This window comes from Natator depressus, chromosome 4 (assembly GCF_965152275.1).
Source record: "Natator depressus isolate rNatDep1 chromosome 4, rNatDep2.hap1, whole genome shotgun sequence".
Lineage (NCBI taxonomy): Eukaryota > Metazoa > Chordata > Testudines > Cheloniidae > Natator > Natator depressus.
The window spans coordinates 114,824,224-114,843,886 of record NC_134237.1 but is presented as its reverse complement, the minus strand read 5'-3'; the positions used below and the strand labels follow the sequence as shown (position 1 = coordinate 114,843,886).

The following is a 19,663-nucleotide window of genomic DNA, read 5'->3' as shown; positions in this document are numbered from 1 at the left end:
CAATCCCCTGCTCAAAGCAGGACCAACATCAACGAAATCATCCCAGCCAAGGCTTTGTCAAGCTGGCCCTTAAAAACCTCTAAAGGATGGAGATTCCACCACCTCCCTAGGTAACCCATTCCAGTGCTTCACCACTCTCTTAGTGAAATAGTGTTTCCTAATATCCAACCTAAACCTCCCCCACTGCAACTTGAGAGCATTGCTTCTTGTTCTTTCATCTGCCACCACTGAGAACAGTCTAGATCCATCCTCTTTGGAACTCCCCTTCAGGTAGCTGAAGGCTGCTATCAAATCCCCCCTCACTCTTCTTTTCTGCAAACTAAATAACCCCAGTTCCCTCAGCCTCTCCTCATAAGTGCCCCAGCCCCATATGCCCCAGCCCTCTGATCATTTTTGTTGACCTCCGCTGGACTGTCTCCTATTTGTCCATATGCCTTCTGTAGCGGGGGCCCCAAAACTGGAAGCAATACTCCAGGTGCGGCCTCACAAATGTCGAATACAGGGGAATAATCACTTCCCTCGATCTGCTGGCAACGCTCCTACTAATACAGCCCAATATGCCATTGGCCTTCTTGGCAACGAGGGCACACTGCTGACTCATATCCAGTTTCTTGTCCACTGTAATCCCCAGCTCCTTTTCTGCAGAACTGCTGCTTAGCCAGTCGGTCCCCAGCCTGTAGCAGTGCCTGGGATTCCTCCGTCCTAAGTGCAGGACTCTGTACGTGTCTTTGTTGAATCTCATCAGATTTCTTTTGGCCCAATCCTCCAATTTGTCTAGGTCACTCTGGACCCTACCCCTACCCTCCAGCATATCTACCTCTCCTCCCAGTTTAGTGTCATCTGCGAACTTGCTGAGGGTGCAATTAATCCCATCATCCAGATCATTGATAAAGATGTTGAACAAAACCGGCCCCAGGACTGACCCCTAGGGCACTCCGCTTGATACTGGCTGCCAATGAGACATCAAGCCATTGATCACCACCCGTTGAGCCTGACAATGTAGCCAGCTTTCTATCCACCTTATAGTCAATTCATCCAATCCATACTTCTTTTACATGCTGGCAAGAATACTGTGGGAGACCATATCAAAAGCTTTGCTAAAGTAAAGATATATCACTATGTTGCCTCCCTTATTCAATAAGGGTCCCACACTTTTCCCTGACCTTCTTCTTGTTGCTAACATACCTGTAGAAACCCTTCTTGATACCCTTCAAATCCCTTGCTAGTTGCAACTCCAATTGTGCCTTGACCTTCCTGATTACACCCCTGCATGCTCTAGCAATATTTTTATACTCCTCCATAACTGTGGCAGTGCAGGGTCTCCTTGGGAGTCCCCCCCCCACACACACACTGGGGCAATGCAGGGTCTCCCTGGGGGCTCACCCGCCACACATACACACACTGGGGCAGTGCAGGGTCTCCCTGGGGGCTCACCCCCCACACACTGGGGCAGTGCAGGGTCTCCCTGGGGGCTCACACCCCCACATACACACACAGCAGCAGTGCAGGGTCTCCCTGCGGGCTCACCCCCCCCCCACACTGGGGCAGTGCAGGGTCTCCCTGGGGGCTCACCCCCCCCCACACTGGGGCAGTGCAGGGTCTCCCTGGGGGCTCACCCCCCATACATACACACACACACACACACTGGGGCAGTGCAGGGTCTCCCTGGGGGCCGGGGGGGGGGTCTCATGCTGGGACTAGGGCTGCCTCTGGCGTCTCCCGCCCTGGCGCGGCGCCGGGGCCGGCCGGATAAGGCGGCGGAACCCCGCGCGGTGGGCCGAGTTGCGCGGGGAGGACTGTGCGCAGGGACCGGGGCCGGCCTGTCTGGCTGGCAGCCGGTGACCACGGGCCGGGCCGGCGGGAGCGGGGCGCCATGGCCGTGGACATCACGCTGCTGTTCAAAGCCAGCGTGAAGACGGTGAAGACCCGGAACAAGGCGCTGGGGGTCCCGGCCGGCGAGAGCCCCAGGGACGAGCTGCTCAAGCGGGGCAGCCAGCGGCCCAAGAGCGACTTCTCCTGCCGCGCCCGCGAGGTGGTGAGTGCGGGGGCCGGCGTCGGGACTGCCCCGGGGAGGGGACCCAGGCGTCCGGGGGGGAAGATGGTGGTGGGGGGGTAATAGTAGTCACAGCCAACCGCCCCGTCTGCACGGGCGCCTCTCCGCGAGCCCCCAGCCCCCCTCCGCAGCTCCAGGTGACCCACAGATGAGTGCCGTGCAGAGTGATGGGCTGGGGGGCTCCCTTCTCCTTCTCCCCCTTTTACTTCGTGCACTTGGCAACCCCCGCTCCCGCCTGGGCGCTGTCTCTCTTTCCCCGCTGTAACCCGCTCGTCCTGCCAGCTGCGGTGCCCGCTGAGTCCCTCGCTGGCTGCAAGGCTCTGCCCTCGCGGGTCAGAGGGCAGGCTGCGGGCTTTAGGAGGGGGCTTTTAAAAGGCTCCGTTCCCACGAAGACCCAGCTGCTGGCCGGGCGCTTCTGAAGAAATCTGCCCGGTGGCCGTTGACTTTCTGTGGTTTGTGTGGGACTGTCACGCAAGAAGACGAGAGAAAGAAAACCTTAGAATAAATAAAATAATAGCAAACAGTATCCTTGTAAAACGCTCAGCAGTTGGTGTGGGGACTCAGGAGAACCTAAAACTGCTCTCAACGCTTTAAAAAAAAAAAAAAAGGACTAGTTTCCAGGTTGATATTATCGCTTTAAAACTAACCCCTCCCCCAAGTGAGTTGGCAGATCCTTAGTAAGGCATGCATATTGCTTATAATAATGACACGTAGTACAGTCTCTGGTGATATTATATAGCCTCTAGTCTGTACTCATTTGCACTGATTCTGTTGCCTGCAAGGACCAGAATTTCCAAAGACACCAAGTCATCTCCCTTTCTATAGGCCCTGCTCCTGCAAACATTTATGCATGCGTGTAAATGTACTCATATGAATAGTGGCATAAGTCATTATGCAAGATAACCTATTTCCCCTTGTTTTTTCCTACCCCCCCCCCCAACGTTCTTGTTAAACCCTGGATTTGTGCTGGAAATGGCCCACCTTGATTATCATACACATTGTGAGGAGAGTGGTCACTTTAGATAAGCTATTACCAGCAGGAGAGTGGGGTGGGGAGCGGTATTTTTTCATGCTTTGTGTGTGTAAAAAGATCTTCTACACTTTCCACAGTATGCATCCGATGAAGTGAGCTGTAGCTCACGAAAGCTCATGCTCAAATAAATTGGTTAGTCTCTAAGGTGCCACAAGTCCTCCTTTTCTTTTTGTGAATACAGACTAACACGGCTGTTACTCTGAAAAGTGGCATAGGAGTTACTAGAACTACTCACATGAATAAACTTAAGTATGTGCATAATTAATTTCCCAGAATTGGGGCCATACACACTGTCAGTGGTTTTCTTGACCGCTACTCATGCAGAGCTGAGTTGCAGATTTATGTATATGTTCTGTGTGCAAATAAATGTTACACTCCATACAGGTATAGCGTCATAACCATGTGATAAATTGTATTCACCATGAACCTCTTGACAACCTTACCTGCCTTCTGTTCATTAATCTCCCTCTTTGGGTTTTAGTCTATAATTCCAACCATCTGAACAGCTTTAATGAATTGCCACTTTTTAAAATCAACAACCAGAAAAATGTTTGTTTCTGGAGTTGCAGTTTTTAAAAAAAATATATTTAATAGGCTAAATTCAATCCTGGTTTAAATATTGAAGTCAGTGGACTTGTACCTGCATACACTAGAGGTGAAGTGACCTGATATATATAAATGAAATATATAAGCTGCAGTTACTGGAAACAAAAATATATATATTAGAGAGAAAATGTATTATTAAGAAATAAAAATGTTGTGGCACTTTTGCTGGAAGGTATCCACAGAGTTTTTGCACTTTTTGGCATAATGTCACAGGAATATTTTACTTTTGACAATATCAGTGATTTGCAGAAAAATGGATTTAGAGGTGGGAGTGAGAAAGTCTCTGAAATAAATATTTTTGTTAAAAATAGTAATGATCTTTCTATCTAGTTTTTTTTATCAACTGAGCTTTTACAGTCTAGCATAGGTAGAAATATTCTTCAATTAAAATCCCATTTAAAGACTATTTTGTTAGTTTAAGATAATTAATAAAATTGTGGTGGTAATTTGACTTTATCAAAACTGGAAGCTTGTCTCCAGGAAATCTCTCATCTTAAATCACTTAAAACTGTGAAAATTCCTTCCCGACCCCAAATATGGCGATCAGCTAAACCCTGAGCATGTGGGCAAGACTCACCAGCCAGACATCCAGGCAAGAATTCTCTGTAGTAACTCAGATCCCACCCCATCTAACATCCCATCACAGGCCATTGGGCATATTTACTTCTAATAGTCAAAGATCAATTAATTGCCAAAATTAGGCTATCCCATCATAACTGATCTCAGCCACATAGCAATTGCTTCAGAAATGAGTTGAACCAAGGATAAGTGTTCTGCTAAGCATACCTGAGGCTGAGTTCCAGTTTCAGCATGATGCCTGGTCAGTGAGTGGTCTCTGGCGACTTCACAGGAGAGATTAGATATGGGCTTGTCAGCTAATTAAGTAGTTCAAAGTATTTTTGCCAGAATGGCAACCCACAGTTTAATTTTCCAGCCAAACCAGAGCAGGCTGTGTAGCAACCTTTAGGGCCTTGCAAACTTGGTCGTAGCTGTTTTTTGGAGATACAGTTTGATTTTAAGAGGGAAAATAATGCAAACTATAAGCTGCAGTCCGAAGCATTTATTTTTGCTGGAAAGGCAAGAGACTTTTTGCAAATTAAACTAAGTCTGGGTAGGGCTTGTAGCAAAATAAACTATAATTTGTTTGCTACTGCTATTTGATTTGATTATATGGGAGAGAGCACCTCTTTCTAATACTTTGTTACAGGCTTGCAATTACAAATGTAGCTGGTTTTGCCAGAGCTAGGCAATTTAACTTGCAAATTAATTGTTGATTTACACATTAACTCTTAATTTTTATACAAATATGTTTATGCATACAGGCTTGGTTGATTTAAAAGAAAAAGATGTCGGGAACATATCAGACCACCAGACCTCTTCCAAGAGCTCCATAAGTCAGAATCAGCAGAGGGTAATTCTGCAGGCCTTGGGCTAACTAACCATAATAGAGTATGCTCGGGAACAATAGAAATTTAGACCAAAGCACAGTTTTCACAATTTATGGAACACTAAATATCCATGTCAGAAAGATGAAATATTTAATGTAGTTTTCAGAAAGTATGAGATGCTCACAGATAAAGGCCATCCTATTGCAGCCTATTCGATTCTTTATAGGTTCTTGTACCACCTTCCATCACCAACGTATCAGCGCACCTTCCGATAGTGCATTAAGTAACATAACTAACATCTGTCGTGTGTGGTTTGTTCTCTTAGATTCTTCTCGGGGCAAAATTCTGTGTGTCATGTATTGTTTAGGTAGGTTTGTTTGTTTATAAATAATTACATGGTGCTGTGTGTTTATGCTAGTGTACCTTGCACTTGGAGCAGAAGGTGGTGAAGGTTGTGATGGTCCTTATTTTCTGTGGAAGTTTGTTCCTCAGTCTTGGACCAGCCTGCAAAAAAGCTCTACATTCTGAATGGATGAGCTTTGCCCTTATGGTAGAAAGTTCCACTGTGTGTGAAAAGTAGAGTAATTGAACCATGGTCCTCATCACAGAGATTTAGGCAATCTTTTAGATATCCTGGTCCCTGGCCATTGAGTGTCTTGAAGATAAGGACCAAGACCTTGAACTCAACTCAATATTCCATGGGAAGCCAATGTAGAGAATAGAGGGAATAGGTCTGATGTGCTCAAGATAGCCCTGGTTGGTGGATAGATTTAAATCAAAGTGATTTAAATACACCGATTTTAATCATGATTTAAATCAGCAAGCAGGAAACCTTGATTTAAATAATCCATTTTAATCATGTTTTGCATTTGTACTTTTTAGTTATTGTTATGAGCTGGGTGAAACCTTGTTATGGGTCGACTTAAACCCTGCTGAGAAGGATGGGTGTGAACTGGTCCTTGAATTAGCATAACTATAAGAATAAATTAATCACAAGCCCCTACCTAAGATAAGGGTTAGGTGAACCTCCCCGGGAGTTTGAACTGAGTGGGTGGGTTGGTGGGTGGAGGGGTTTGCTGAGTAGCGTGTGAGAGAGTTTGAGAAAATAGGTAGAACACAGAGGACCAGAGAATGAAGGGGGGAGGCATAGCTCAGTGGTTTGAGCATTGGCCTGCTAAACCCAGGGTTGTGAGTTCAATCCTTGAGGGGGCCATTGAGGGATCTGGGGTAGAATTGGGGATTGGTCCTGCTTTGAGCAGGGGGTTGGACTAGATGACCTCCTGAGGTCCCTTCCAACCCTGACATTATATGATTCTATGATTCTAATGATGTAGCTGGAAGAAGCAGCTGAAAGGCCAGTGTCTGACCTTGAAAGAAAACTGGGAGGTTTTCGGGTCAGGGATGCAGCCTGAAAAAAGTGCTCTTGGTGCTGTGAAGAAAAGAAGCTGTTTCCTGCTTGATTCCTTCTGCATTCAGAGACACATTTGTAAATAAACAAAACTGCCTCAACGAAATACCTCTTTATCACCAATTTCTACTCCCAGCTGGAATATCCCCGGTGCCCCAAAGTTTGACTAGCTGCTCAGGTCGAAAAGGGGCAACGTTATTTTCCTAAAGAAAGGTTGATTCTCATTAGTTGGTAACCATTAAAACATGTTGAAATCAACATATATGTGGCCTCTACACTAAATTTGGTGCTTCTTTTTGCTACCTAGGAGGATGCATTGTATCTATACACATTTATTTAAATAATTATATAGTTTAATTTACATTTATTCAGATTCTTAATTTTTCTTTTTTTTTTTTTAATTGTTAGAAAATGGTGATTGATTTGTTATTTGGTAGAAGAGGATTAATTCTTTATTTGAGATTGTTTTGTGTCAAGCTCTATTTGGATGGAAGTTCAATTGAATGCATAAAATCAACATTTTAATCTTTTGATTAAATATATGGCAATTGACTGTCTTGAAAGACTCTGGTGTAATCGGGAAAGCAGTTCACTTACTGTGTATCAAGCATCATGAGTGGCTAAACAGTCAATACTCAAGCAACAGTCCATGCCATTTATAATGCAGGCATCAGGCACAGAGAATGAAGCCAGTTATCTGCTTGACGCTTCTGCACTTTTCTCTCTCGCAACTACGTCTGTTCAGCCTTTTTGACTCTGTGGTGCAGCGCAGTCCTCTAGTGTGGCTTGTTGCTACTGCATCTTCCCAGCTTGTGGTGTCAATGTTGAAAGTTTTCAAGTCCCTCTTACAAATGTCCTTGAACCTGAGGCTAGGTCTGTGCAGTGACCTTGGGGCATCTGCAAGTTCTCCATACAGGAGATCCTTTTGCAGTATGTCAGTCATCAATCCGGCACAGATGAACAAGCTCATGGAGTTGTCTGTGTTTGCAAATTAGACTTGGTCATTTTTGCTTTCGCAAGTACTTTGGTGTCATGAGTTTTGATATTTAAAATATGTGGAAGGTGTTTAGCCTTCTCTTGTGCCTGCTGTAGGTGGTCCAGATCTTGCCATCATACAGAAGCATGCTCAGAATGCATGTCTGGTAGACCCATATCTTGATGTTCAATGTTGGTTTCCTTTTATTCCACATGTACTTGATCAGTTGGTCAAATGTAGTAGCTGCCTTTCTTATATGAGAAGTAAGCTCATTGTCAAAAGAGAAGTTATCCGATGCAGTTGGTCCTAGATAACAGAACTTGTGCAGAACTTCTAGAGTGGTGCTAGTTAGTAAAACTTCTGGTGCAGTCAACACATCTTGTACCACAATCGTTGTCTTCTTTAGACTGATAGTTAGTCCAGATTAATCTCAGACTTCAGCAAAGCTATTGCAAAGTTGCTGGAGCTTGTTGGGGAATGATGTTTAAGGCTCTAAAATTAAGACATCTCTCAAAATACAACACAGGGGAAATTACCAATTGTGTGTGTGTGTTGTAATGATTTGTAAACGTAAGGGTAGACTTTGAGTGAAAAAGGCCTTTGAAAACCCATATTTAAAGAAGATTTTAAAAAGCCTTGACATTTTGGGGTCAGAGTGCTCTTTAATTGCTCCCCATTCCACCCCACCAGGCATGATAATACACACGTACTGAACTATGATATTGAAAAATAAATATGAAGAATGGCTAAATGGTAAGATTGAGAGCATTGTTAGTTATATTTTTAATCATTTATAATTATGGATAGTAAATGAGTTTAGATGAGGTAACATTTCAGTCAAGGCCTTGATGGCATGAGTGTGGTTTTGCTGGTTCTCTTTTTGTATAGAATTGCTAATTTGCTTAAAATGATGTTATTGCTGACAGGACAAAGGTAACATTGTATGGAAGGGTTTAGATAACAACTATACAAAACTATAATGACAAGAAGCCCCATTATAATGACAAGAATACCCAGGAGCAGGGTGACACAGCAAAAGAATGACATAAACAGCAAAAGCTGTGTAAATTGAAGCTTGAGCATGTGTATTGTACAGGTTACTTAAAACAAATGCTTAATGTTGATTGGGGAAAGGTTTATAAAAATGTAATGAGAAAATGTACAAAAAGATCCAGGTGAACAAGGCCTAAATTGGAGAAACACTGGATCAGAAACTGAAGGAAAGGGGCTGAAATACCAGACCAGAGATCGGAGGTGGCGATGACCATCATGAAATAGAGGAGAACTTTCTGCAGTGTGGAAACTGGGACTCCCTACCAGTTCTGTTTTATCTGTTTATCATCTGGCATAAATATATGTTCAGTCATCATGAGTGATGATAATTCTGTCTGAAATTCTATAAGTAAAGGTGAAAATTGAGTAAGCCTAAATTGGGTGGACTTGTGACTCTGTTTACCACCTTACACTTCCTGGATGGGGATGAGTCCAAGATTTCTTATTGCCACTTCTGGGTCTTTGGGATTGTGACCTAAAGACTTTTGGAGTATTAACAAGGCCTAGGAGGTTGTAGGAAGCCCCTAGCCGTGGGATTGGAAAAAAAAAACAGGTAAGAAAATAAGTTCTCATTATCATAATGAAGGAATATGTCAAACAGTTTATAATCTCCCACAGAGGGGGATTTGATACAAAAGTCTTAGCCAAGGAAGAACGGTAGGACATAGTTGAAAAGACTTTTAAGAGTAATATTTTAAAAAACAAAAATACAAGAACTTCTATAAAAAGGGATTATATACTGAAGAATTATATTTAATGGTCTTGTGTGTGGGACAAGTTAAAAGGTGTTAGTCCTGCAAACAGTTAAAAGTACAGATTAAAAAAGGCTGTGGCCAGTGCTCTTCGTGAAAATCAATCACAGTATTGTGACAGTGAGAAACCAAAAACAACACAGAATATGTGTCCTGAGAAGACAAAATGCGTAGTAATGTGCCCAAACAGAGAGAGTGCAATCAAACTATAGAGAATTTAAGGAAATGTAAGGGCACTATCACTGTTGCTGCATTTTCCGCATCTGCCTCTTTGGGAAGAGGATGATGATGAGCTTGATTTGTGTTCTTCCCCCTCCTTCACTCTGGTGAACTCTTCTGTTAAAATGTCGGCCACTGGTAATTTTAATTATTATAGATCTCTCAAATAGTTTGTTAAAAAGTTTGTGTTAAGTCATGGAAGAGCAAATATGATGTTGGATTCCTCATACCACCCAGATCCATGAAAACATGTATGTTAAGTTTTTGCTAGAAACAGAGAAAATGGTCAAGTAAAATTGCGGTTTGGACATGTGAGCAGCTTAAATGTGTCATCAGTTTACAATATACAAAGGAAAAACTTCAGGAACATCACACCCCATTTAAAGAGGAAGGCATGTGTAAAATTAATAGGCTTTTAAAAGAATTCCACTAAAATCTATTTGCATTAACAGTCAAAGAATTAAATTTATTCATGATTTTAAATATGTAAAGTAAGTTAATCTTATCATCTTTGGTTCTAAGGTAAAAAGCTGACAGGCTTGCCACCACTTGTGAACAAGACCCCTAGATACTCTTCCACTAAGGCAGCTGCTTAAGGCAGCTGCTTCCCCTTCACCTGGCAAGAAGAGTCCACTTTCTTCTGGGAGAGGACCATGATCTCCGATTTGGAGGTGCTGATTCTCATCCCAGCCGCTTCACACTTGGCAGCAAAACATTTGAGTGTGCATCTAAGATCACAGTCTGAAGAAGCAGGGACAACATTATCTGTAAAGAGCAGAGATGCCATCTCCGAGTCCCTGTACCAGATGTACTCCACAGTACTCTGCGTCTTGATATCCTGTCCATGAAAATCACGAACAGGAGTTGGGGACGAGATGCACCCTTGGCGGAGTCCAATGCTCATCTTGAACGAACTTGACTTAATGCCAAGAATACAGACACAACTCGCACTCCAAGAATAGAGGGACCAGATAGTATGCAAACGTGGCATTGGCATCTCATACTTCTGCAATGCTTCCCACAAGACATCTCAGGGAATGTGGTCATATGCCTTCTGCAGGCCTACAAAACAAAGGTAGACCGGATTAGCAAACTCCCATGACCCCTCAAATATCTGCACAAGAGCAAAGAGCTGGTCTGTTGTTTAACGGCCAGGACGGAATCTGTATTGTTCCTCCTGAAACCGAGGTTCAATTAATGGGTGTAGCCTCCTCACCAACATCGTGGCATAGGCTTTGCAGGGGAGGCTGAGGAGTGTGATTTCCCCCTATAGTTGGAACACACACTCTGGTCTCCTTTCTTAAAGATTGGGACCAGTACCCCAGTTTGCCAGTCCAGAGGTACTGCACCCGCCTTTACTCCGAAGGGAATTGTGCGCCAAAAAATTTAAAATTATATGCACAATATTTTAAAAATCTGCAAAATTCTGCACATTTTATTTGTCAGTAAATAAATGTGGCTCCAGCATGGCAGTGGGGAGCACAGGACACTGGCTGCATTGGGGTGGGAGATCACCCTGAAGCCCCCACCTCCCCCAGTACAGGGACTCGGCAGTGAGGCTGCACCTAACCCTGACACAGTGCAAGGGCTGGGCCTTCCCCAGAAACACCCCAGGGCCCTGTCCCTCTGTGTCAGGTGCACCAGGTGTGGGTGGGCAGGCTCAGCCTAGCAGGATCCAAGTGTGGAGGGGCTGAGTGTGGGGGGATCTAGGTGTGGGGTGAGAGGTTTCTGTGTGGGGCAGTCTGGGTGTGGGCAGCTCAGTGGGAGATCTGGATGCACAGGGACTCATTGGGGGGTTCTGGGTGCAGGAGCTATGGGACTCTGCAGGGGATCCAGGTGATGGTGGTTTGGCTCAGCGGAGGGGTCTGGGTGTGGGGAGATGTGGCTTGGCGGGGGGGGCTGGGGGTTCACGGGGGGGGTCTGGATGCTGGAGGAGTGGGGCTCAGTGGGTTTCTGGGTTGGGGGGCTTGTCAGAGGGGTCCAAGTGTAGGGGTTAGGGTTTGTCAGGGTGAGGGTTCGATGGGCCTGCTTAATGGGAGAGCCCCAGCTGCTGCCGAGGGGACTCTGCATGCCGGGATTCCCCTTCCCCCCGTGATTCCCCTATCCCCTTTTCTTCTCCATTCTCCTCCCCTCACAATACTCCAGCTGAGGCCTAATTAGTGCAGAGTAGAGTAGAAGAATTACTTCTTGTGTCTTGCTTACAACATTCCTGCAAATACATCCCAGAATGAGGTTCGCCTTTTTTGCAACATTGTTATACTGTTGACTCATATTTAGCTTGTGGTCCACTATGACCCCCAGTTCCCTTTCTGTAGTACTCCTTCCTAGGCAGTCATTTCCCATTTTGTATGTGTGCCACTGATTGTTCCTTTGTAAATGGAGTACTTTGCATTTGTCCTTATTGAATTTCATCCTATTTACTTCAGACCATGTCTGCAGTTTGTCCAGATCATTTTGAATTTTAATCCTAGCACTTGCAACCCCTCCCAGCTTGGTATCGTCCACAAACTTTATAAGTGTACTCTCTATGCCATTATCTAAATCACTGATGAAGATATTGAACAGAACCGGACCCAGAACTGATCCCTGCGGGACCCCACTCATTATGCCCTTCCAGCATGACTGTGAACCACTGATTATCAATACCCCGCACACCCTAGTACAATTCTTATTTCCCAAGTATTAAGGGAAACCCAAAAAAGAATTAATCGGTTAATTAATCACAATAATGATTAAAACTGGAAATTATAGTAGAGCTAAGGATATAATGTGCAGTGCAATGGGTACATAAACATTCAAGAAGCTTTAAGAGATATCCAAATGGGGAAGATGCCTAGCCTCATCACCAGTGAATATTTGCTGGATTGGTATAGGAATGAAACACAACTAGTCACAGAGATTGTTACCACAGCTAGGTTTCCCAGAATATCAGTGTTACCACTTTACAGAAGATTTTCAAGTTTGTTTTTCATTTTCCCTTCCAATAATTGAAAAGAAGGATGTTTATGAGACAACAGTATATGTTCACTTTTTAGGGGTCCTTGAAGACTCCGTTTTTCAGGGACATGTCAGGGTCTCCCAGATACTAGTAAGACACGTGGATGAAGGAAAACACCAGTATTCCCTCTAATTTTTTACGTCCCTGTGCGGAATGAATTTTGCTAATGGCACCAATATGGAATGATGTGTGACACATCACCTTCATATTGGTGCACATAAAATTCAAGTGGTTGGGGGTGTTTTCAGTTTACATGATGATATAATCATTTTTTTAAAAAAGAATTGCCATAATGGGCCAGTGTACTGATCAACAATATGCTAGACTTCTTTATACAGGTACTGAGTAAGGAGGAAAAGAAAAATTCCCCATCTCAGCGGTTTAGTGTCTGAAATTACACTTTACTACAAATCCATAACAAATGACAGTGTATATGCGTGTCTAACATAGCTTTTAACCACCAACCCACCTGCTGTTCCTGATATATTGCCATTGGTAAAAGACAGTTCTCGTTGTCCTGTAGCATTGCAGTGGTGATAGTTTTTCCATTTATTTAAAAAACAAAAACAAACAAAAATAAAATCAGGCATACACTTACAGCAAAGCAGTCTCTTGGACTTGTTATATGGTAAAACCAAATAGCCCAAATGTAGATGCTTTAACCCCATCAGGCTATTCTTTACTGACTTGAAGGGGGTCTGAGAACAACATTTGTGGACACAGTCCCCATATGTAATCAGCAGCAGCAACAGGCAGAAATAGAACACTGCTAGTCTAGCTAATTGGATCTAGATTTCAAACAAGATAGCTGTTAGCCATAATATTGCAATAGTTTCATAATGTTTGCAGTGTTGTTGTATCCATGTTAGTCCCAGGATATAGGAGAGAGAAGGTGGGTGAGATAATCTCTCTTATTGGACCAGCTTCTGTGGTGGATGAGACAGAGGCCTGGTCTATGCTAGAAAATTAGATCGGTGACTAAGGGAAGCTACTGATATCATAGTGGCATGAGTTCCTTAACACTTTATGTATGTTAATATAGTACTGTATTTGCTAAAAATTCAGGCTTGGTGTAGGATATAATAATTGATGAGGCTTAATCCTGAAAACCTCTGCTCATGAGACTAATTTCATTTAAATCTATGAGAAAATTGAGACAACATCAGAACGGAGTCTGTTTCATCATAGTTCATTAGTTTTTCTGTGATGAGATACACCATAAGAACTAGTGCTACAAAATCTCACTCAGAGAGATACTATGGAACAACAAATACTGCCAAAAATGTCAGAATTGAAGTTGTTAGAATCCTTATATAAAATATATATAATCCTAAACAGATTTACTGTTTAGTTTAGAGACTTGACTCTAATGGTTACCTAATAATTCCCAAAAGAGAACATATGCCTGAAAATGTAATATATCATATTCTTGGTATTGCAAATTATACTCTTTAGTAGAAATTAATTAATATGACCAATTTTGGACTACAAGTTATTTTCAGTTCACTTTTTTTTTACTGTGGCAATGAGTTAGAGTCTAATAAATTGAGCTCATAGCTGAGGTCATTAGGAAAAAAAGAGATTTATTTCTCCCTCTTCTAACTGTTAAAAAGTTCATTATTTCATAACATATTCCTTGATAATGCTGTGTTTTGTACAGTACTTGCACACAAACTTTTATCTTTTGACTGATTCCAAATTGTAAATTTTTTTCAGCACAATTTAAATGCATCTCTTTCCAGTATGAATGTGAGATTCTGCTTCATAACTGAGGTTGAAAGTGGTGTCCGATTTATTCTCGGCCTGATTTTTTATTTCCATCCCCCCTTGCCCCTTCCCTCCCCTGTTGCATTCCCTCCATTCTTCTTAGAGAAGAATTTTGTCCTAAAAAGTTGGGGGAAGCTATGAAGGTCATATTAAAAGTGCTGGAGAAGAAAGAGTGAAAAGCAATAAGAGAAAATGATATAGGAAAGATATTAATGATTTCAGAGTAGAATAAAAAGCTTTAATTCAATCAACTAATGGTTCCCATGTGACTGTTTCTGGTTTCAGCCAAATTCATTTAAGAAATAGTGGCAAGTATACATGGTCAGCCTTTGGAGGATGTAGTTATGAGTGTCCTTATTTTTGGGATCTCTTAAATTTCAGTTCAAATTCAGCTACCTTTAAAAAAAGAAAAGTAAACTCCCAACCCCATTGTATAAGTTGTTTTCTCAATATAAAATAAATGACAGGGCTGAAAATTACAGTGATTTCTGCCCCCCCCCCCCCTCCGAGTTGCTAGTTATTTTTGCCACTGTGGCTAATCCACCATCCAGTGGCAGTGAAGCATCCAAAAGTATTCCAAGTCTGCCACTCAATATTCTGAGGGCATATGCCCTCTGTGATGGAGGATATTCATTCCTCCCCATCCTCCCATTTCAGTCTTCCAGGGCTAACTTTGATGCCCCTGGGTCACTGATTTTTTTTGGATGAGAGGGGGAAGGGGATTTTTTTTACTGGGTTTTAACTATGGGAGGAACTCCCTAGGCTCCTGTTGATGGAGTTAGAGCCACTGTAAACTCTTTTCAGCTGCTGGCTAGCAGTTGAATTGGCTTCTCCTCTGAGTTGCTGACTTGACATCTTGCCACAAGTACAGGATAAGTTCAACAGAGGCTCAGTTACAAGCTTCTAGCACATGGTGGATTGGTGAAGAAGGGAGGATTTTGCCTCTTGTTTTCCTCAGAAGCAGGCCACGCTTGGGGCAAGGGATGAACCCCAGGAAAGGGGGAAACAGAAAGGAGACTGGGGGGAGAGCCTCAGAGGGAGTAGAAGGGGAGTGAACTTAAGTGGAGGAACAGAGTGATAGGGAAAGACAGGCACAGAGAGAGAGAGAGAGAGATGCGGGGAGGACTGGAGATAAAGTGGAATACTGAGTGAGATCCAGAGAGCTAGAGAGAACAGAAGAGGAGGAGAGATAGTTGAACACACAGAGTAGGGAGAGGGACACAACAAATAGGACAAATGAGAGAAAGAAAATGAGGGAGAAAACAGAAAATGGCATGGAGAATGATAGAATGGGTCTGAAATGGGAGGAGAGAAAAAGGGAATGAAGAAGGGGAAGCAAGGAAAAACCTAGAGAACTTTTAGGTTAGTGAATTTTGTTTCAGTTATGCTTTATTTATTTTATTTATTTATTTTATTATTATTTATTATTATTCTGGCAGATGTTCTGTATCTCTAACTTTTGGGAGTAGGATGGGCCGACCATTTTGACCACTTCTATTATGTTAATATTGTTGGCAGTTTTGGATTCTGCAATTAAAGAACTCATGAAAAAGACAAATTTGAAATTTAGCTGAGCAAACAGAAAACCAGCTTCATTCTTTGGAGAGTTGTCCACTGGGGAGTTTTTTTCCCCGGACGTTGCTTGCTTTGAGAATACCTCAGCTCTGTTTCTTCTTCAGGAGAGACCTGAATATTCTCATTTCTCCCTTTTCTTATTTTAGAGGGGAGGTAGAAGGGAGAGGAGGTAGGCCTGAACTTTTATATGTGTGTATGGCATATGTCCCACATTTTAGTTTTATACTATGGTGATGTAAAAAAAGAAAATCATGATGAGGCAGGGAGGGATACCCTATTTGTCTTGGGCATTTCTAGAATGCTGTTCACCATAGTATCTGTTGAATACAGAAGCAGGCCGAAGTGGTTTCCTTTCTCTAACAGAATTTCAGAGAGATCATAGATCTTAGCAACTTTGTGCCGTGAAACTTTTACCATATTATCAGAAATACAATTGTGGTACTGTAGTTTAGGACGCTAGCATGATTATACATTACATTTTGTCAGCAACAAAATGGGAGGGTTTGGTTGGCGTATTGTCTCTCTCAGCACAGGTACAAAGGTAGGTGAGTAGGAATACTTAAGATGTGGCATTCAGAGCTGAAAAACCAAAGAAACTGTATTAAGTAAACAAATAGTAATAAATATTTGCTGTCAGTATGTGCTCAGATTTATGCTGCAGTATCTTTGGAATTGTTTTTATCACCATAATTAGATGCTAGGGTAAAATCTCAATGTCAAGCTGTTTCCTTGTATTTTTTGGCACCTAATGGATTAAAATTCTTTTTGTTTCAGCATTGATGAAGAGATATTGTATGTCAGTAAAATATTGTGTAATGTTCTTGGTCTTGGGATCTCCATGACTATACCTGTAAAATGTTTTTCAAGGTGGAGAATAAGTAGGTTAAGGATTGGAATTACATCTTTAGCAGTTAGAGCAATTAAAGGGTAAAGTTGTGGGGTCGGGGAGAGTTGTTGCCAACAATTTTTGAAAAAGTTTCTAATAACTAAAATATTACAGTTTAAAATAATTGCTTAGAATGATAAATAGTGGCTACTTTACTGAAAACATAAGTTTCCTGATTTCAGGGCAGTGGTGGCAAACCTTTGTCTGCCAAAAATAACACTTCATAGTTGTCAGGTGCCAACCTTTCCGGTGTTTGTTTGCCCCTTCTCACCCTTTCATTCTGCCTCAGCTTCCATCTTTCCCTTTGTTTGGGGGTAGAACAGCAGTATAGTACAAACACATGTACATCATATACTCAAGTTTAAGTTTCTGCCTTTTGTTCTGTTTACACAAATATTTTGTCTCACATCTTTGAAAAAACAAATACATTTAAAGGTAATCCATCCTCCTCCTAAGTATTATTTTCCTGGTAAGTAAAGTCCTCATGATGAATCCCACAATGGATTAAATTTTTTAAAATTTTTTCACCCGGTTATCTATTTTTAATATATACTAAGGTGTCATGGAGGCCATATAAGTGCTTAGATGTAGATGAATATGAAAAAATTAACTTGTGCAGAATCAGCACTTGAATCACCATCTGTCAGGTATTTCCTTTTTTGGTTAACAGTTTTTCTCCTGGGGTATTGTGGATTTAATCTGTTTCTGGTATGCAGCTTGACCTATGTCCACACTGCAAAATGGATGGAAGGGAGGCTTGGGCTCAAACTTGGGACAGAGCCTGGGCTTAGTGTGCAGTGTAGCCGTATCCCCCAGAAGCTCTGAGAAAAAGCATATCAGTTAATTAGACAGATTCACTAAGATTAAGAGCAAGGTCTTAATGTTTTGTGGTCACTAAAGAGTTGAAACTCTGATGTAGAAGGCTTTGAGCTGGCTGCCAACTGAATTTCACTACTGTAAAAAAAATTTCAAGGTTTGGAAATTTTGTTATCCTGAATCAGGATGAAAAGCCAAACACTGGACATTTTTTGCAGAAGTGAAATTCTGCAATATTTCATTTTGGAAACACTGAAATATTCCCACTGTGGGAATGTTTTGGTGTTTTCAAAGCAGAATATCCTCCCCAGGACACTGGAATGCCTCGCTCCATGGCAGCCTGTGAGCTCTGCCTCTGCAGTAGCCCATCAGGTGAGCTGATGGAGAGCTCCAACCTCATAGCATCCCACCAGGTGGGCTGCTGAGGAGACAGGGAGGTGGGTGAGTGAGCAAGAAACCAGACAAGTTTCTGTTGGAATTTTTGTAGAAACTGACATGTACCCATGGAAAATCTCAAATTTGAAGAATCAGCATTTTCTGATGGAAAAATGTTCTGTTGGAGAATTTCCAACCACCTCTCATGACACAGTCTCAGAATTTCTGGTTGTTCTCAGACTGGCACTATGTATGCAGAGCTAAGGTTGCTTGAGTAATTGGATTGTGTGTGTATTTGCATACCTTCAAATAGTTTGGAAGATATTGTAAAGTGGAAACTTAACTTGGAATTTCCAAGCTTTCTAGTGTTTCTGTCACTTGAGGAAACTCCAGCATTCTTTTAAGAGGTTTTTTTGGCTGAACTAAGTGATACATTCCTTCAAACTTAACTCCAGGTTTACAAGTTTTTGCCTGGGAATTTCTTTCTTTTGTTTTTATTTGATTAGGGGAAGAGTGCGAGCAATGGAGGTGAGAGTTGAATAGGTATCTAACAAAACTCTTTGAACTGGAGGTAATATATTATGCAAAGATAGATAATCTAGCTTACTTTAATTGTAAAAACAAATAACTTGAGACAGCAAACTGACGTGAAATAAAAACGTGATTGTGATGATAACCATTTAAAGATTTGTGGAGAAACAAATATTTATTGAAAATAAAAACCAGGTCTAAAGGCCCTAATGCTGACTTTTGGAAATATAACCATGTTGTGGTATTTGGAATACCCTATGTCCTGTACAGTAGATACTGTTTAAAATTGCTTGGGAACTGGAGCTTGCAATTGTGAGTTTGGAATGTCCTGCGGATAATTAAGTTGTGGTCAGGCTTTAGAAAAATAAAAAGTTCTCGAACTATGATTTTATAAACATGCTACAATAACATTTCTTTATATTTAACAGTTTCTTGTAGAAAGCTGATACTCTCACGAGGCATTGATTAAAGGTAAAACATCAAGAAAGAAAAAATATTAAATTAAAACTTCACTTAGGATGTTGACAGTTGGCTTGTAATATTAAACAGATGTGCGTGTTCTTGGGATATTCTTTCAGAACTTGGTTACAGAGGTTTTATTTTTAAATGATAGCTACAAATTTTTGATTATTTTTAATTTCTTTTTTCTTCAGCTTTTATTCTATATTGTACTCTAGATAGATCCACCTGGATAATATATGTAGTATAATTTTTGTTGTATTATTCAGGGCGGGCAAAGAGTTTCACCGTGTAGATTTAAATTGGAGTACAGCAGATTTCATTATCTAAAGGATATATTGAAAGTTTTCAAAGATTCATAGGCCAAATTGTACTGGGAGATGTGCAAATACTGCTTTTATTGACTTCATCGGGAAGTACATGAGAGCATAACCTGGCCAATTGAAGATGTACACAGAAATAATGATATTACGTTTTTAAACACTAAGGTTTAATTTTAAAATCTAGTTTAATAAAATAATCAGGGAAATATTGAGTAGAAGTAGGGAGACAGTGTTGTCACTGAATATGGCATTGATGAAGCAGTGGAATACTGTGTCCAGTTCTTGTGTCCACACTTTTAAAAGGATGTTGAAGAATTGGAAGGCGTTCAGAAAAGAGCTACAAGAATCATCTGAGATCTGGAAAATCTGCCTTGCAGTGAGATACTAAATAAATCAACCTATTAGCTTATCCAATAAGAGGTTCGGAGATGACTTGATCATGATG

General features: G+C 41.7%; 1 protein-coding gene across 2 annotated transcripts in view; it reads left to right on the top strand.

The window, feature by feature from the left end:
- Positions 1 to 1,775: 1,775 nt before the first annotated feature.
- Positions 1,776 to 19,663, top strand: part of STX18 (syntaxin 18) — a 120,007-nt gene continuing 102,119 nt past the window's right edge. For both annotated transcript variants that reach the window (XM_074951685.1, XM_074951684.1), the window contains exon 1: positions 1,776 to 2,035. In XM_074951685.1, coding sequence (XP_074807786.1) covers positions 1,874 to 2,035 — 162 coding nt within the window. In that variant the 5' untranslated portion in view covers positions 1,776 to 1,873. The remainder of the gene's footprint in view (positions 2,036 to 19,663) is intronic.